The 16392-nt window shown below is 44.4% G+C and overlaps 1 protein-coding gene across 1 annotated transcript in view; it reads left to right on the top strand.

Moving 5' to 3' along the window:
- FAT3 (FAT atypical cadherin 3) overlaps nt 1-15341 on the top strand; it is a gene marked incomplete at its 3' end in the record, with an annotated part of 712901 nt that extends 697560 nt beyond the window's left edge. Inside the window, exons 25-30 of the mRNA XM_082629104.1 lie at nt 4238-4391; nt 6718-7373; nt 11024-11137; nt 13243-13302; nt 14053-14088; nt 14716-15341. Of these exons, the coding sequence (XP_082485230.1) occupies nt 4238-4391; nt 6718-7373; nt 11024-11137; nt 13243-13302; nt 14053-14088; nt 14716-15341 (1646 nt within the window). The remainder of the gene's footprint in view (nt 1-4237; nt 4392-6717; nt 7374-11023; nt 11138-13242; nt 13303-14052; nt 14089-14715) is intronic.
- Nucleotides 15342-16392: the final 1051 nt, after the last annotated feature.

Here is a 16392-nt window from a genome sequence, read left to right as displayed (position 1 = left end):
AAGCCCCTCCTGATTCCTAGTAAGTTGTGAGTTCTGGCTTACTGACAAGTTCCAATGCCAATACAGTCTTGTAGAAAGATTTGAGGATCTGAAAGCCTGGATTCAAGTTCAAACTCATCATTTACTAGCTATACATACTTGAACTAAGCCACTATTCTCTCCAACACCCCCGTGGAGTAGGGATGTTAATGGGGCCTCTTATTTTCCTTTCACGGGATTATTGTGATCCTTCATAGAATGACAAAGTGATTTTAGACATTACATCACTTATTATCATTATGGCAGACTTGTTGACATTTTAAAAATTATTAATAATAAGGCCCAGGCCAGGATAATGAGGTCATAAATAATGCTTCATTAGAACAGGTTAATTTTATCAACAAGCCTCTTTCACAAAGGCTAAATAGCAAATATAACTTTTCTTTCATTTAAAAAAGAAAATCTGACCACTTTTTAAAATCCAATTGCTTTTCCCTTTCATCATGTTGACATAAAAATCCCTCAAAATTTAAAGTTTTTTCTTGCTTTTAGGCAAGATTTCTTCAAAAGTGTCTCTGCCTCCCTTGTCCCATGGGTTTGACATCATGAGAACAGATTCTAGAAAGTTTGCTTCTCTTTTTAATAAACAGAGAAATCCAGATAGAGAGTGTAATAAAGTATGATTGTTAAACTTACAATTCAGGATAATACTGAACAACTGAGGACTCTGGAGCCAGACTACAGGGGTTCAAGTCTACACTAGTTTCATGACTGCAAATAAGTAATCTACTTCTCTGTACCCTGGTTTCCTCATCTATAAAATTGGAATAATAATAGTACCTTCATTGCAGGCTTGTTTTAAGATTTAAATGAGTTAATACATGTAAAGTGCTTAGAACTGTTCTTGGTCCATAATAAATGTCACTAACTGTTAGCTATCATCATCATCATCTTCTTCAAAATGGACAGCTAGTTTTCTCAGAGGTAGAACAGGGCTTCTCCCTCGTGCAAAGATTGTAGTGCTCTCTGTGCTCGTCGATGGTGTTTTTCTGTCTTTGTATCCCCGGTCCCTATTTTAGGAGTGTGCTGGAAAACCAAGTCTCTAAAAACAAAAGCCCTGATCTGCAATGTTTGCTGATTTCTGTGGTGTAAATATTCTCAGCCTTGCTGGCATCAGGCTACCAGTGGTTTAATAACTGTCTGCCAAATTCCTGAATACTTAAAATTCAGTACCCTCAACCCTAGATGAGCTGGCTCCAGCACACCACTGCCAATGGCTTAGACACTCAGTGAATAGTTTAATCAGTCAGGCTGGTGGCTGCATCAGGTAGCACTAGATATCCCACAGAAGATAATGAAAATGACAAAATGCAGAAGGAAATGTGTGAGCGTAAAATAGTGCACTAGAGAGAGTGCCTCATTTTAAATTCTGATTTTCCAAGGCAGAAAGACACCCAATCAAAGTAATCAAACCCATGACCCTCGTTAGAATCCAGTTTCCATGATAGTGATTCAAATGTCCCTTATTTCCAGACAGTTCCTCCTTGCCCCCCCCTGGCCCCCTACTACTGCTGCTATGGTGTTATTTGAGAAAAGGCCAGGGCTTGTCAAATAGGAGCTGGAGAGGGAGGAATTGTACCTGAGCTGACCAACCTCACCTTAGGTTCCCCCTCCTGACTGCCCTCCCTCCTCATCACTGCCCTGCTTTGCAGATTCCCGTACTGTACTGTGGTTGTTCCGCCCCGCCCTTTAGTCTTAAAAGGAATTGAATTCATTCTCACAAGTCACTCTCCCTCTAAATGGCATGCCATCCTCACCAAAGACTAGCCAGGTGACATAAAGAATCATTTTTCCCAGTTCCAACTGCTTTCAGTAATCCCCACTTCCATTTAGGTGAGCAACTGCCCAAATTGGAAAAAAAATTACCCCAAGTCAGCAGCATAATTTGAAGCAAGCAGACCTCAGAATATTGCATCCTGCCCATAGACTTCAGGCCGCCCATCTCTGGACACAGTTTGCATCAACAGTGGTCTTTCCTTATACATTAGTTCCCTGGTGTTTCATTGGTGTTGCATTCAAGAGTATTATGTCTCTCTCTCAGAGCCTCAACCTCTGGCCCTCTGGGTTCTTAGTGCCAGGGAGGCTGGGGCTACCCAGTTCCTTCCTCTTAGGAATGTAAAGATTTCTCTCTTGCCTCTTCCACTTGCCTCCTGAAGATGAGTCCTTCTCTCTCCCAACCTATGAACACCCACACACAGTCATAATGTCCTCCTGTATGTGAGAGTTCTCTGGAGTGTGGATTCAGTAAAATGTCCATGAGAGCATGCTGTATTTCAATCTATAGATTATTAGCTATCTTATACCTATAGAGATCAATCTACAATATCCCAGCATCAGTCACTGACCACTTGGGGAGCAGAGGTTAGCCCAAGAGCCCTTCAAATAAGAGTGAGGATGGTTATTTGCAAACCAAAGTAAATATGATGTGCTTGTTGGATGCGGAGACCCACAAATACTCTTCCTCTACTACCACCCACTCACCCAAACATTAGAAACCAGGCCTTTACCCTCCCTCTGGGCAGATGATAGAGCCATTAATGTGGAAATTAACCAACCTTGACCAACCCAAGGGTACTGACACAGTATTGTTGTTGACAAGCCCCACTGATGTGCTTAGAGCTTCCTATCAGATTTCGATTTCTAGTTTTCTTCAACCCCACTCTTCAATATGAGCTGATAAGCCAGGATTACCAGAAAAAGGAAATCCTCTCATGTGGAAGATATGGACTGTATTAAGGTTCTCCAGAGAAATAGAAACAATACGATAGATAGACAGATAGATAGTTGATTGATGGAAAGATAGATAGATAGATTATAGATAGGTAGGTAGAGAGAGGGAGATAGACTGATTGATTGATTGATTGATTTTTAAGAAATTTGCTCACAAGATTGTGGGGCTGGCAAGTCTGAAATTTATAGGGCAGGACAGCAGGCTGGAAATTCATGAAGAGTAGATTTTTCAGTCTTTACTTTGAAATCCTCATAGCTGGAAATTCAGCCAAGATTTCTGTGTTACAGTCTTGAGGCAGAATTCCTTCTTCTTAAGGCCTTCTTTCGAATGGATAGAATCCACCCACATTATGTAGAGTAATCTGCTTTACTTAAAGTCAACTGATTGTAAACGTTAATCACATCCACAAATACCCTCACAGCAACATCTAGACTAGTGTTTGACCAATAACTGGGCACCATAGCCTAATCAGCTTGATACATAAAATCTACCTTCACAGAGACCAAATCACAGAAACAGAGAAAAGCAACTTGGAAGAAACTATTTATGACAACATAAATGAAAATCTCAATAAAAGTTTCAAAAGATGAGGAACTCTCTCGGAAAGTAAAGCAAAACCCCACAGAAGTGTAACGTGAGAGAAAGATAAAATTAAAGGAAGATCCAAATGATCTAAGATCCAAACCATAAAACTTCCATAAAAACAGAATAGAGAAAACAAAGGAAATCATCAATGCAATAAAGAAAATTTCCCAAAGTTTCACAATTTCCAGATTGTGAGAGCCCAGTACTGGTTCAAGTTAAGTGTACATCATTGTGAAAGCTCAGAAAATTGTTGGGGGCAGGAGAAACCCCTCCAAACTGTTAGCGACACAAAGAAACCAGGTCACACGCAATGTTCAGGAACCAAAACAACTTTGGATTTCTCAAAAGTAACATAGAGGGAATTGCTTAGAATTCCATACATAACTTAATTATCAAAGAAGTGTAAGGGTGGAGTAAAAACATGTGCAAGGTCTCACAACATTGACTTCTTATAAACCCCTTCTCAGGAAGCTACTGTAGAATGAGTTCTAATGAAATGAGTATGGTACCTACGATAAACTCCTTCATGGAGACATCCTGCCTTTTACAGTAGCAGCCTGGTGGGGAAAGCATCTTTCGCCCTATCCTGGTTTCTGTTCTTGGGATCTGTTCTCTGGGTGTCGCTTACCATTCTCACTAGCATTCATGTATGTGGTTAATTAGGTAAATTTTTGTGGACTAGCACAAGCTCCAAACCATTACTTGGCATTTTTGTGGCAAGATGGGTTCCAAGTTCAAAATAACAAATTTTGCTAATCATCTTGGGAATTTGGGCCCTGCCTAAGATTTGATTCAGAGGAATTAGGCCATGTATGGCCGAGTCCGTGCACTCTGAGCATTATCAGTGGCATCCATGGCTCATGAGTTCCTCTGTTTCTCCAGGTTATCAGTGTACCTGTCTCTCCCAGTTCACCGGGAGAAACTGTGAATCGGAGATCACAGCCTGCTTCCCAAACCCCTGCCGGAATGGAGGCTCCTGTGACCCCATAGGAAACACTTTCATCTGCAATTGCAAAGCTGGGCTCACTGGAGTCACGTAAGTGAGATTGTGCAATTAGTCTTTCTCTACGCTGCTTCTTGTTGCTAAGAAAACCAAACAGTAAAAAACTAACTGAGATTGGGACTTCCCTGGTGGCCCAGCGGTTAAAACTCCACGTTCCCAATGCAGGGGGCCCAGGTTCAATCCCTGGTCAGGGAACTAGATCCTGCATGCCACAACTAAAAAAGATCCTGCATGCTGCAACTAAAGACCCCACACCGGCGATGAAGATCCCACATGCTGCAACTAAGACCCGGCGCAGCCAAATAAATAAATATTTTTTTTAAAAAAACACCTAACTGGCATAAAATATTCAGCACTAATAGGATGGGCAAGGGGTTAATATCTTAATATAAAACGTGCTTACAAATGACTAAAATGTTATCTGGGATTATCTCCGGGTAGTGGGGTTATGGGTTAATTATATTTTTACTTTATACTTCTCTATATTTTCAAAAATTTATACAATTACTATGTGTTCTGTAATCAGAAAAATAATCCTTTTAAAGAAAGTCTTCTCTGACCCCTAATATTTCCAGTATAGCTCTGAGGCAGATATACTATCCATCTCCCCAGAACTCATAAACTGGGCTCTACTTTCTAGCATTTTATGATCATTCTGAGAAACTGAAAACTTATGTTTCCTTTGCAAATCTTTTTTCCCCCAAGGAAGAGGGAAATTAAAGTGTGAGCCGAATGGAAAGGGAATGTTTTAAGTTCTTAGTAAAACAACGCTTTCAATCATCCTTGATGGTTTTAGAAGTATATATATATATATATATATATATATGTAATCTCAAGCAAAGTGATATTCTAATTACAGATCAGTCTTACATATTCATTAAAGTAAATCTCCTGAGGACTTTACCAGGAAATACTTAGCTGACTTTGAATTGTTGGATGTAATTTAAAGTAATAAAGCTGCATTTATTTTTAAATACTTCGTGATTCTGACTAATTTCCAGCTGACCTGGCCTCAATCTGTTCAAATTAGGGACATTTGACTACATTTTGAAAGGTGGACTACCAAAGATATAAGTGATCGGGCCTTTTAAAATGAACATATCAGAACAACTTGGGAAGTAGGGGACAGGAAGAAGAAAGATCTATGTCCTTAAATAATGTTAAACTAAGAAAGAGTAAGACTTACATGTTTGCCTTATAATTATACTCAAAACAAGTCACGGATTGCTTTAAAGAGAATAAAATTGATTTATTTTTCATTAGAATGCTTTAATCATTTTTCCTGATAATCTGCATTAGCATTAGCCTTTAACATAAGCATACAATCCAGAAGATACGATGCTATGTAACCCTCCACCCACTACCTACATACACCCTATTACCCCTGCTTCCCAGAGAGACCAAAAATGACTGTATCCATTAGAGAGAAATGTCAGAACCAAAAACATTCTCCTCACTGGAAACTCTATTATAGGGTATCTAGCTTCACAGCTCTTTAAGTGTAGCTCTCAATCCCAGAAGCTCTGAGAACTAAAAGGACTGAGGATAAATTCGTGGCAAACTAATTTGGTGGCAAAATCAGCCAAACCCATTCTGAGGCTACTTCTAGTCTTTATTTCCCTCATTTAGTGTGAATATACATATGTTTTACTGTAGAAACACTGGCATGTTTGATTATGGGTCCTATGTCAGCACCAGTTCCTGGGATGGGCTGGGTATTCTACATAATATGAAAGATATGTACTGTATGTCATTTCTAAAATTGCAAAATTTTACATTCTGAGATGCATCTGGCCCTGAGCATTTTGGAGACCAGTGCGTCTTCAACAGCATCTGTGGTTTCTTTTTCTGCTCCTTCTCTTCTCTCCCATGGCAGCCGTTTTCTTCCTCTGACCCGCTAGGGTCAGAATATGGGAGAGATTGCACTGGGAGAAATCCCTTAATGCATGATGATCACCGGGGTCTACGGTGGGCACATAAATGCTCACCCACCTCCCATATACACTGCATCACGTCATTTTTGTCTTGCTTCAGGTACCCTTTAGGTGCTTTCTCTCTTTTATTTATTTACTTTTTTTTTGCGGTACGCGGGCCTCTCACTGTTGTGGCCTCTCCCGTTGCGGAGCACAGGCTCCGGACGCGCAGGCTGAGTGGCCATGGCTCACGGGCCCAGCCGCTCCGCGGCATGTGGGATCTTCCCGGACCGGGGCACGAACCTGCGTCCCCTGCATCGGCAGGCGGACTCTCAACCACTGCACCACCAGGGAAGCCCGCTTCTTCTCTTTTAAAGATGTCGGTTTCACATGGAACGTCCACAGGTCCTGATGTTTGAGGGGGTTTTGTGTGTTCTGTCATGAAGGTGCGAGGAGGACATCAACGAGTGCGAGCGGGAGGAGTGTGAGAACGGCGGTGCCTGCGTGAACGTGTTTGGCTCCTTCCTCTGCAACTGCACACCAGGCTACGTGGGGCAGTACTGCGGCCTGCGCCCCGTCGTGGTACCCAACATCCAGGCCGGCCACTCCTACGTGGGGAAGGAGGAGCTCATCGGCATCGCCGTGGTCCTCTGCGTCATCTTCGTCCTCATCGTCCTCTTCATCATCTTCCGCAAGAAGGTCTTCCGCAAGAACTACTCCCGCAACAACATCACACTGGTGCAGGACCCTGCTACGGCCGCCCTGCTCAACAAGAGCAACGGCATTCCATTCCGGAACCTGCGGGGCGGCGGGGACAGCCGCAACGTCTACCAGGAGGTGGGGCCCCCACAGGTCCCCGTGCGCCCCATGGCCTACACCCCGTGCTTCCAGAGCGACTCCAGGAGCAACCTGGACAAGATCGTGGACGGGCTGGGCGGCGAGCACCAGGAGATGACTACATTTCACCCCGAGTCACCGCGCATCCTGACGGCCAGGCGGGGTGTGGTCGTTTGCAGTGTGGCCCCCAACCTCCCTGCCGTGTCCCCCTGCCGTTCTGACTGCGATTCCATCCGGAAGAATGGCTGGGATGCCGGAACTGAAAGTGAGTCGGAAGTAGTAATGCATCATTATTTCTTCCGCTCGTGTTTACTGGAAGGAAATTCGGGAAGGGAGAGCGCCCCGGAGGCACAGAGCTCTCAGTAGGACATGTTCTGACCCTAAATGTTCACACCAGCCCTGAAATATTGCCCTGGTTCTTATCCCCATTTACAGATGAGGAAAATGAGGCTCAGAGAACATACATAAGGTGCCCAAGGTCACACAGCTAGTAAGAGGAAGCTGGTACTCCAATACAGGGCTGCCAGCCTCTAAAACCCATGCTCTTCTTCTTTTTTTTTTAATTAAAAAAACTTTTTATTTTATATTGGAGTATAGTTGATTAACAATGTTGTGATAGTTTCAGGTGTACAGCAAAGTGATTCAGTTGTACATATACATCTATCTATTTTTTTCAAATTCTTTTCCCATTTAGGTAGAACGCATGCTCTTCTCACAATAGCACACCATTGGCGATAAAACAAGCAGCATAGCCACTTATGTGATATACAGGAAGTGTGCTATGGAAGGTCAGAAGAGAGTATTTCTAGTCTTAGGGTGAAGACTTGAGGGGAGCAGAGGGACATTTGAGTTGGATCATGGTGGATCAGAGGTCCAGAAAAAGGAGGGCATTCCTCCACATAGAGGCACCCACATGATCAGAAGAAAAGCAAGTCCTTTTGTTTGGCTGGAATGCAGGGTTCAGGAAACAAGAAAGTGAACCACAAGCAGGAAAAGTGGTCCAGGCCAGATGCTAGTGTTTCCCTCTCCTTTTGGCCTCATATAGCAGAATTCTAGGCAAAGAGAAGAGCCACAAGTGCAAAGGCTCTGGGGTGGGAAAGACTTTAGTGTATTGAAGAACATAGACAAGGTCAATGTAGTTGGAGCTTGGTGAGCAGTGGGGAGAGTGGATACATTTTAACAGCAACAGTAATGCAGTTTTTAATCAGGTAAGTAGCTTGATCTAATTTACATTTTTAAAAGATGGCTCTGACTGATCCATGGAGAAGAGACTAAATAGGACCAAAGAGGGAAGGGAGCAGAGACCATTTTGTTGTCCTATATGAACATCTGGGGAGAGGTGGTGATCGTTTTCTCTGTCCTAACATCAGTCAGAATGAAACTAAGGCAAGCTCCGTTGTATCTTATGACTTTTCATCAGGCCTAATGGCTTTATATGTGAGTAGCAGTGACACCCTGGGTAGCAGGAGTTTCCAAAGGCTAGGAGTACAGTTCTATGATGTATGTCGGGGTAAAGGGGGAGGGGGGAGGCTGGTTTCAAATGGAGCTAGAAAGCACATGCACCCAAGAGATACAGGGCGTCTCTATGAAGGAAGGAGGCATTCCTACTGGCGTCTTTAAGCATGAGTAAGATTTGAGTAGGAAACTATTGGAGAGGGCCTAATGGGAACAGGAAGCAGCTCAGTTAGTGCAGGGGACACATGAGGGGTTACCTGAGGGTGTCTGGCTCTGTTGTTCAGGAGGAAGGCAGCCAGAGGTGAAAGTTTGGACACCGACTACATGAAAAATGATTGAATCTCTGAGAATGTGAGCTCACCGAGGAAGCAGGAACAGAGAGAGGATGGTCAATCTGGGCCTCAGAAAGAATCTTAGAGATGCCTACATGAGGGAGGTGGGCAGGGAGTTGGGGCCAGGACGGGAAACAAACACATGTCAACAAAAAGAGAGCAAGGAAAGCGGAAAGGGCAGCCAAGCAGAAGCCAACCAATACGGTCAGCAGGGTTGAGCACCTTAAAACCATCAAGGAAGACACAGTCTTAAAAAAATACTGCACTTGCCACCTAGAAGTTTCTTAGTGATCTCAAGAATATCCCAATGAGTCCTCAAGACAGTTCAGCATGCAAGGGTTAAGGACGAAGAGATTTGGTGAGAAAACAGAGGCAGCAGATGAACATGAAAAACCACCACTGCCGTGTGCTGGATCGTCTCCTTAAATCCCCACAGCTGCCCCACATGGGTGCCAATTGGAGGAGTGGATAAGTGAAATGACTTGCCTTAGAGCAGTAACTAGGAAAGGGAGGGATGAGGATTAGCATCTGTTGCATCAGGGTCCACAGCCTGTGCTTTTACCCAGACCGCTCTTGGGAGCTTTACCAGGGAGGAGGGAGAGGGACAAGAGAGGGAGAGGGTCTTCTGATGATGGAGGTCAGAGCCTCTATTCTAGTACCACTCCAACTGTGCTCCCTGCTGACTCCACCTTTGAGTAGACACACTTATACTTCAAGTCCTTCCCCTTGGATTTTAACCATAAATATATTCCCTCTCGAATTATTGGTAGAGTTAGACTTCACTGCAGCCTTGCCAATCCCCTGGTTAGTAGAAAGCCTCCTTTTATTTAGCAATGAAGATTTTGAATAAATGGAAGAGTGGAGAAAGGAGTTTTGTGCACAGCACTATACTCACCAGGGTGGATCATTTGGCATTTCCTTCCTTGTGTTCAGGGCTAAGCCTGGTGCCCACCTTGTGCTTTTCCAAGGCACATGTTTTCTGCCACATGGCTGTTGGGAGGTGAATATCTCCCTGGCATCTCTGTCCACTTGTATCAGTTGCTTATCCAACTCGTCGTTTTGCTGTGGCTTCAGCATCTGATGGCAGATGCAGAGCTGCAGTGCCTGCACGCTTTGTGGAAGAAACAGCGATTTCTCTAGTCATGAAAAAGAACAACTGTTCCCTTAATCACGAGTCCCCGTCTCTTCATACCGTCACATTCTGTGATGATTTGAAGCTTTTCCTGGTGATCAGTTCCCTCCACCCACTTCGTAATGTGACAGCTTTATTTCCAGAATCCACCTCAGGCCAAAACTCACGTGTGCCCCCAAAGTATTGTTGAGCTTTTATCGACTACATTTCCCCCTTTGTTAAGCAAGGCAGAGCTAGCTGGCAAGACAGTCTCTGGGTGACTAATTCATTTTTCACTTGACAACTTCAAGATAATGGGTTTTTATTGCTTCTTTTAGTCCATCAAATAAGAAAGTAGCCCTGTAGTGTGTGTGTGTGTGTGTGTGTGTGTGTGTGTGTGTGTGCAGGCTCTCTTTGTATGGCAAAGAAGGAGAAGTGTGTGGCTAAGAGCACATCCACACCGCTGACTGCTGTCCTCCGGAGTGCCCGATGCTGTCATTCCCAAAAATGATGTGGCGCTGCCCTCTAGAAGGCAAAGCTGAGAACTCCACCCACTCCCCAGAGAGGGAAGTTTGGATAAGTGTAATGGCATTCTTGCCTATAAAATATTTATACCCCTATTTTTAAAGTAGTCTCATTTAACCTGGTGTTGACACCACATCAGTTCATGTAAATGATCTAAATTAACTCTGAATGGCAAAGAGCAACTCAGCCACTTCATCCTAGCTTCCCTCTTCACTTAGTCGCTTCCCTTTGAGGATGGAACAGCGACTTTTCGGCTGTCAGCTATTTGGAAGCTCATTTACCACAGGTTAAGGGTTTCGAATCCATAATGTAAATTTCTTGATTGACAGACCTTTGCCCCTGATGGTACAATCAATTTTCTATTGTGCACTAAATTATTTTCTCTAAGCAAATGAAAGTGCCCCAAGAAGTGAACTCTGGCAGGGGGCAGGACTGGAAATATGCACAAGGTAACCAGTGTCATTTCTGCTTTCTCTCTGGCTGTCCACGAAGACAAAGGGGTTGATGACCCAGGAGAAGTGACCTGCTTTGCAGGCAGTAATAAAGGCAGCAACTCAGAAGTTCAGTCCCTGAGCTCCTTCCAGTCAGATTCTGGCGACGACAATGGTAAGAAGTCATGGGATTTGTCCCCCCACACACACCGGTGGGCTCTGTTTCCTGTGCTGGCGATCACTGGTTGAGAGGAAGGTGTTGGGACCCATTCTGTTTCCTGGCCCAAGCGTGGGCTTTTGCTCAAGCTCACAGCTTTCGCTGGGCTCCACTGTTGCGTGTCCGCTGAAAAAGCAAGCACTCATTGAGCCACAGCTGGGAGCAGGCACAGAAGTAGAGGAAGTTCCCGCAGACCTCCAGTAATGCGTCCTCTTTGACTTGGTTCATGATGGAACTACCTCATCCCAAAGGATACTCTCTAGCAAAGTGTGATTTGTTTCCTTTTTTATTCTAGCTCATGATGATCTCTTCACACTTCACTATCCATCCAACCTCCCCATCATTAGAAATTAGTTCAGAGGCAAGACCTCCTTCTCGTAGAACCTCCTTCCCAGAGAGGTGGTATCTTCATTTTTCTTCAATCATTTGAGATCATGGGCCTTTGGAGAATCTTATCTTAGATACGATGGATCAGCTCCTTAGAAAAATGCACATACACCCAAAATGTTGCATACAATTCCGTGGGGTTCATGAACCTCACTGACACTCCAAAGCTGCAGCCTCTACCTCTTGTGAACCCATGTTTATGGAGAGGGCGTTAATGAAGAACTGGGTTTTCTGAGCTTGAGGAACCAGCTTTGGAGGATGGGTTGGTCTCCCCAGGGCAGGGAAAGGGTACAGAAATAGTCATAAAACAGTGAGAATTTACCACATGGTGGTGAACAAAGAATAATTTCAAATAGCCATTGACGATGACAGGCAGGCTTACCTTAGTCTATACGTTATGCTATTTTCCCATTTATCAACAATTGGCAAAATTGAATATTTATAATTTATGTAATCATTCACCCCATAAACCCTTGCTGAGTTTCTCCTGAATGTTGAATCCTGTGCTGGACATTTTGTACCCTGAAGAACAAAATGAAAATGACATAGTCTTTGCCAACCACCACTCGCCCCCGGCCCGCCCCAGGTAAAAATAGGAACAAAGGAGCCCCAAGGCCATAGAAGCAGTCATGGAAGTAAAATAGTCTACTTTCCCCATCACCACCCCCAAATCTCTTCCATCTCCATCCCAAGTCCCTGGCACTCCTGAGAGGTGTGGAAACTTCAGTGCATCTGACCACTGGGGTAACAAACCATGTAACAGTGGATTTCTTCTGAGCAGTCTCAGAAGGTCAGAGGCAGGCCTCCAGATTTCTTTGCCTTGGTGTTTACTCCCTTCCTCATCCCCAGCCAGAAGAAAAGTTGTCGCTGGTTTGCATTTTATGTAGAAGCAGCCAAGAACGTAGTGTTTCCAAACTCCAGGCAGCAGCTCCAGCAATGATGCCTGGTTGACTATTCTCAAAGGCTCTTCTTCATCACACACTTGGGCTTTCAGGCTTAGCCTTCTAGGTTGGTCCTGACTAAAGCAGGCTTCCTAAAGTGCCTGATCACCTCTCCAGAAGCTACTGGTATCAGGTGCTAAGGCAACCCATATGAGCACAGAAATCTCCTTCCCAGTTTCTGACTATTTCAGAGGCCCAATGCTGACTCCCATCTACACTTTACGGGTGGGATCTGGGCCTCGGGTCGTTCTAGGCTATCGGTGGCGTCATGTGAGTGTGAAACCATCAGTACTGCAAAGGTTATCCTTCATCACTGGCATTTGGCTTGGAGCAGCATGGCTGACCAGCAAGTACTTATCCCTGGGAATAGTGAGATCTTCCTTGGAGCCTTTGGGAGTCACTAATGAGAAATTAGCATAAGCTTATGGCCTTTGCCTTCCTAGATTGATTTCACTGGGCCACGAGGTGTGAATTTGTGACCCAGCAATTCCTGCCGATCATGCCTTTCAGGAGGACTGGCCCTGGATTTGCTGCTGTTTCCCTTCCTCCAAGAAGCCAGGGGGATGAAAGTGTCCACTGGAGTCCAGTGGATGGACTATGGGAAGCTTTGGGTGTTTGCATGCTGTGCCTTTGCTGTTACCATTGTTGTTAAGACAAGTGAATGTATGTTTAAAATACATAACTAACCTGAAGCTGTCCTTCTCCTCCCTCCTGTCTTCTTTTCCTGGCCACAAGCATCCATAGTGACTGTCATTCAGCTTGTCAACAATGTAGTTGACACTATAGAGAATGAAGGTATTTACTGTTTTCTTCAATAGCATTTCTTTGTGCAGAGTTAACCTTTCGGAAGTATCACTTCCTTGTTACTTTGAACTAGGGGTGACTTTTTTTTTTATTGAAGTATAGTATAGTACAATGTTATATAAGTTTCACGTGTACAACATAGCAATTCACAATATTTGAAGGTTATACTCCATTTATAGTTATTGTAAAATATTGTCTATATTTCCTGTGCTGTACAATATAGCTTTGTAGCTTATTTATTTTATGAACTAAAGGTGATTTTAATCAGTTGGCAGCAGAGGGGGCGGTACAGGTGGTTTCAATGAGATGCTGAATGTCTCTCTCTGGATTGGAGTGAATTTTACAATTTCGAAAAAAAATCCAGGTCATAATTCTTTTAATGTGTGAGGTGCTCTTTTTATAAAATCCCTTCTGAGAGAAGAGTACCCACTTATTCAAAATCCAGATTAATACTAAATTCACTCTTACATTCAACATGCATTGATTGAGCACCTACTGTGAGCTGGGGATATTTAAGAAATCACTCAGAACTACAATATTATGGGAATTGATTTCAATCGGGTAACTTTTATTAGTGATTTAATACTGTTAGGGCCTGGTACAGATGCGACATATCTTTTCATTTCGCAAATAACAACAAGGAGAAATAGGAACATTTTTTACATCATCTAGAATGTTCTATTGCACCTTCTTCACATGACTTGGACTGTCAGTTTTACTTCTCACTTTGTATTTAAACAGTGTCTGTCACGGATCAAGGACAGAACTACAACCGAGGTGATTCTGCCATGCCCCCAGCATAACATGTTACTTATGCGTTTGGAATTGCTGAGTTTGTTCTTACCCTGTCACCTCCTTCCATCTCTTCTGAGTTTCTTTGATCTGAATTTTGCATGTTCCAGGTGTCTTGTGTGCTTGGTACTGGAGGTGAAAGCCCCAGCCCAGCATCCTCCCTCCCCCAGCTTCTCCCCTGCTCCAGCAACTCATTCGTTTGCACGCACATCTCCCTGCCTCCCGTGGTCCACAGGACGGCTGATGCATCTCCCTCTTCGAGCATGTTGCCAGCCTGGATGTGCACTTAGCCTATGGCTAGGAAGAGGAGAGAGGGTTCTAGAACTGTTGTTTGCTCGGCATGCCCTCGCTGGCCATTGCTTCCGTCATGGCTGAGTGGGAGATGCTGCAGCAACCAGGTGTCGTCCTCAGAGTTGCCATTGCCTAGTACTTCCCGGGCCAGAGCATGGCTGGTCCTGAGAGACCCTTGTAAAAAGCATGCGGGTGACCCTGGCTTCTTAGGGTCTCCTGGATGTTAAGAATTGCATGTCAGGTTCCTTGCCTGCTCCTTTCTGAGCCCTGACTCCAGCTCCATTCTGGAGGAAGCTAACTGACACGGCTTCTCTCTCACAGCCTATCACTGGGACACCTCTGACTGGATGCCGGGGGCCCGCCTGTCGGACATAGAAGAGGTACCCAACTACGAGAACCAGGAGGGAGGCTCGGCACACCAGGGCAGCACGCGGGAGTTGGAGAGCGATTACTACCTGGGCGGCTACGACATCGACAGCGAGTACCCACCCCCCCACGAAGAGGAGTTCTTGAGTCAGGACCAGCTGCCCCCACCCCTGCCAGAGGACTTCCCGGACCAGTACGAGGCCCTGCCGCCCTCCCAGTCGGTCTCACTGGCCAGCACGCTGAGCCCAGACTGCAGGAGAAGGCCCCAGTTCCATCCCAGCCAGTACCTCCCTCCCCACCCCTTCCCCAACGAAACGGATTTGGTGGGCCCTCCCGCCACCTGTGAATTCAGTACTTTTGCCGTGAGCGTGAACCAGGGCACAGAGACAGCAGCGGGCCCAGCAGACAGTGTGTCTCTCTCCTTGCACAATTCCAGAGGCACCTCGTCCTCGGATGTGTCAGCCAGCTGCGGCTTCGACGACTCCGAAGTAGCCATGAGTGACTATGAGAGCGTCGGGGAGCTCAGCCTCGCCAGCCTTCACATTCCCTTTATGGAGACCCAGCACCAGACCCAAGTGTAGAGGATGCGCCCGGTGATGCGTGTGGTTTGTTACAGAAACGCGGAGGGAGACTGGCTGGGCTCACATCTCCACGAAGGGTCCTGTGTTGAGCGAGCAGGAAATGTGGTATTTTCTTCTGGGAACTTCTTCCCGAGCCATACTGTCATAAGCAAACTCGACTCTAGCTGGCTGAAAAGGAAAGGTTCAGAAATTGTTTCTGAGAGGTGACCCATCACCCTGGCAGTGCGTCCCTGCGCTCATGACCGACAAGACGCACCTAGTTTTTAAAGGGGGAAACAATGTCACCCATTGTTATACAGTCCATCTGTATGGCTTTGTGCAGTACTGTGCCCTGGAAAGTGTTACAGCATCGGTCCTTGCAGTATTAATAACTGGCAACAAGCCAAGAGGCATTGTTGCATGTAATTTTGAGCCAATGGGGAGGGGGGAATGAAAATAGTAGTTATGATTGTTGGAAAAGTTAGTCTCTTAGGCAAAAGAAAAGAGGAATAAATATTATTAAATAAGAAAATGGGATGAAGGCTTTCAAATCAACTCTCTTTTGTTTTTTTTTAATAAGCTGCCCAATTTTCAGCTATAAAATTAGGTTTGGGTAACATGTTTAGTATGCTCAGTTATTTTTGTTTGTTTGTTTGTGTTAAGCATCCAATATAATATAGTTAGATTTTATGATCTTTGAGAAAGATATCAATGAAGAGGAATACGTGAGGATATTTGGGTACCATTTTGTAGGTTGTGCAAACATTAGAAAGAATGTGATTATCTGTCTTTGTGTTTTCCAGTAAATATTCTTGGCTGTAACTTTAATTTTAACATTGCTGCAGAAATTGGCCTTTGTTCTGAGAATCAGGAAATAAAAAGACAAATAAAGGAATATTTTGGTACATTGTTCTCTAGAATGAGAGATATTGAGAGGTTTAAGCTGAATTCACAAATTCAGGGAAAAAAAGAAAATATAATACTTTCAAAGTTTTCAGCTAGATAATCACAATTCTTGATAATGCAGATAAAAGGTACATGTTGTTTTAAACTGTTAGCATCATCACTATAA

The sequence above is a fragment of the Mesoplodon mirus genome (genome assembly GCF_964341445.2).
Source record: "Mesoplodon mirus genome assembly, chromosome: 7".
NCBI lineage: Eukaryota > Metazoa > Chordata > Mammalia > Artiodactyla > Ziphiidae > Mesoplodon > Mesoplodon mirus.
The sequence above is the reverse complement of the archived record's forward strand: the minus strand, read 5'-3'. Positions and strand labels throughout refer to the sequence as shown.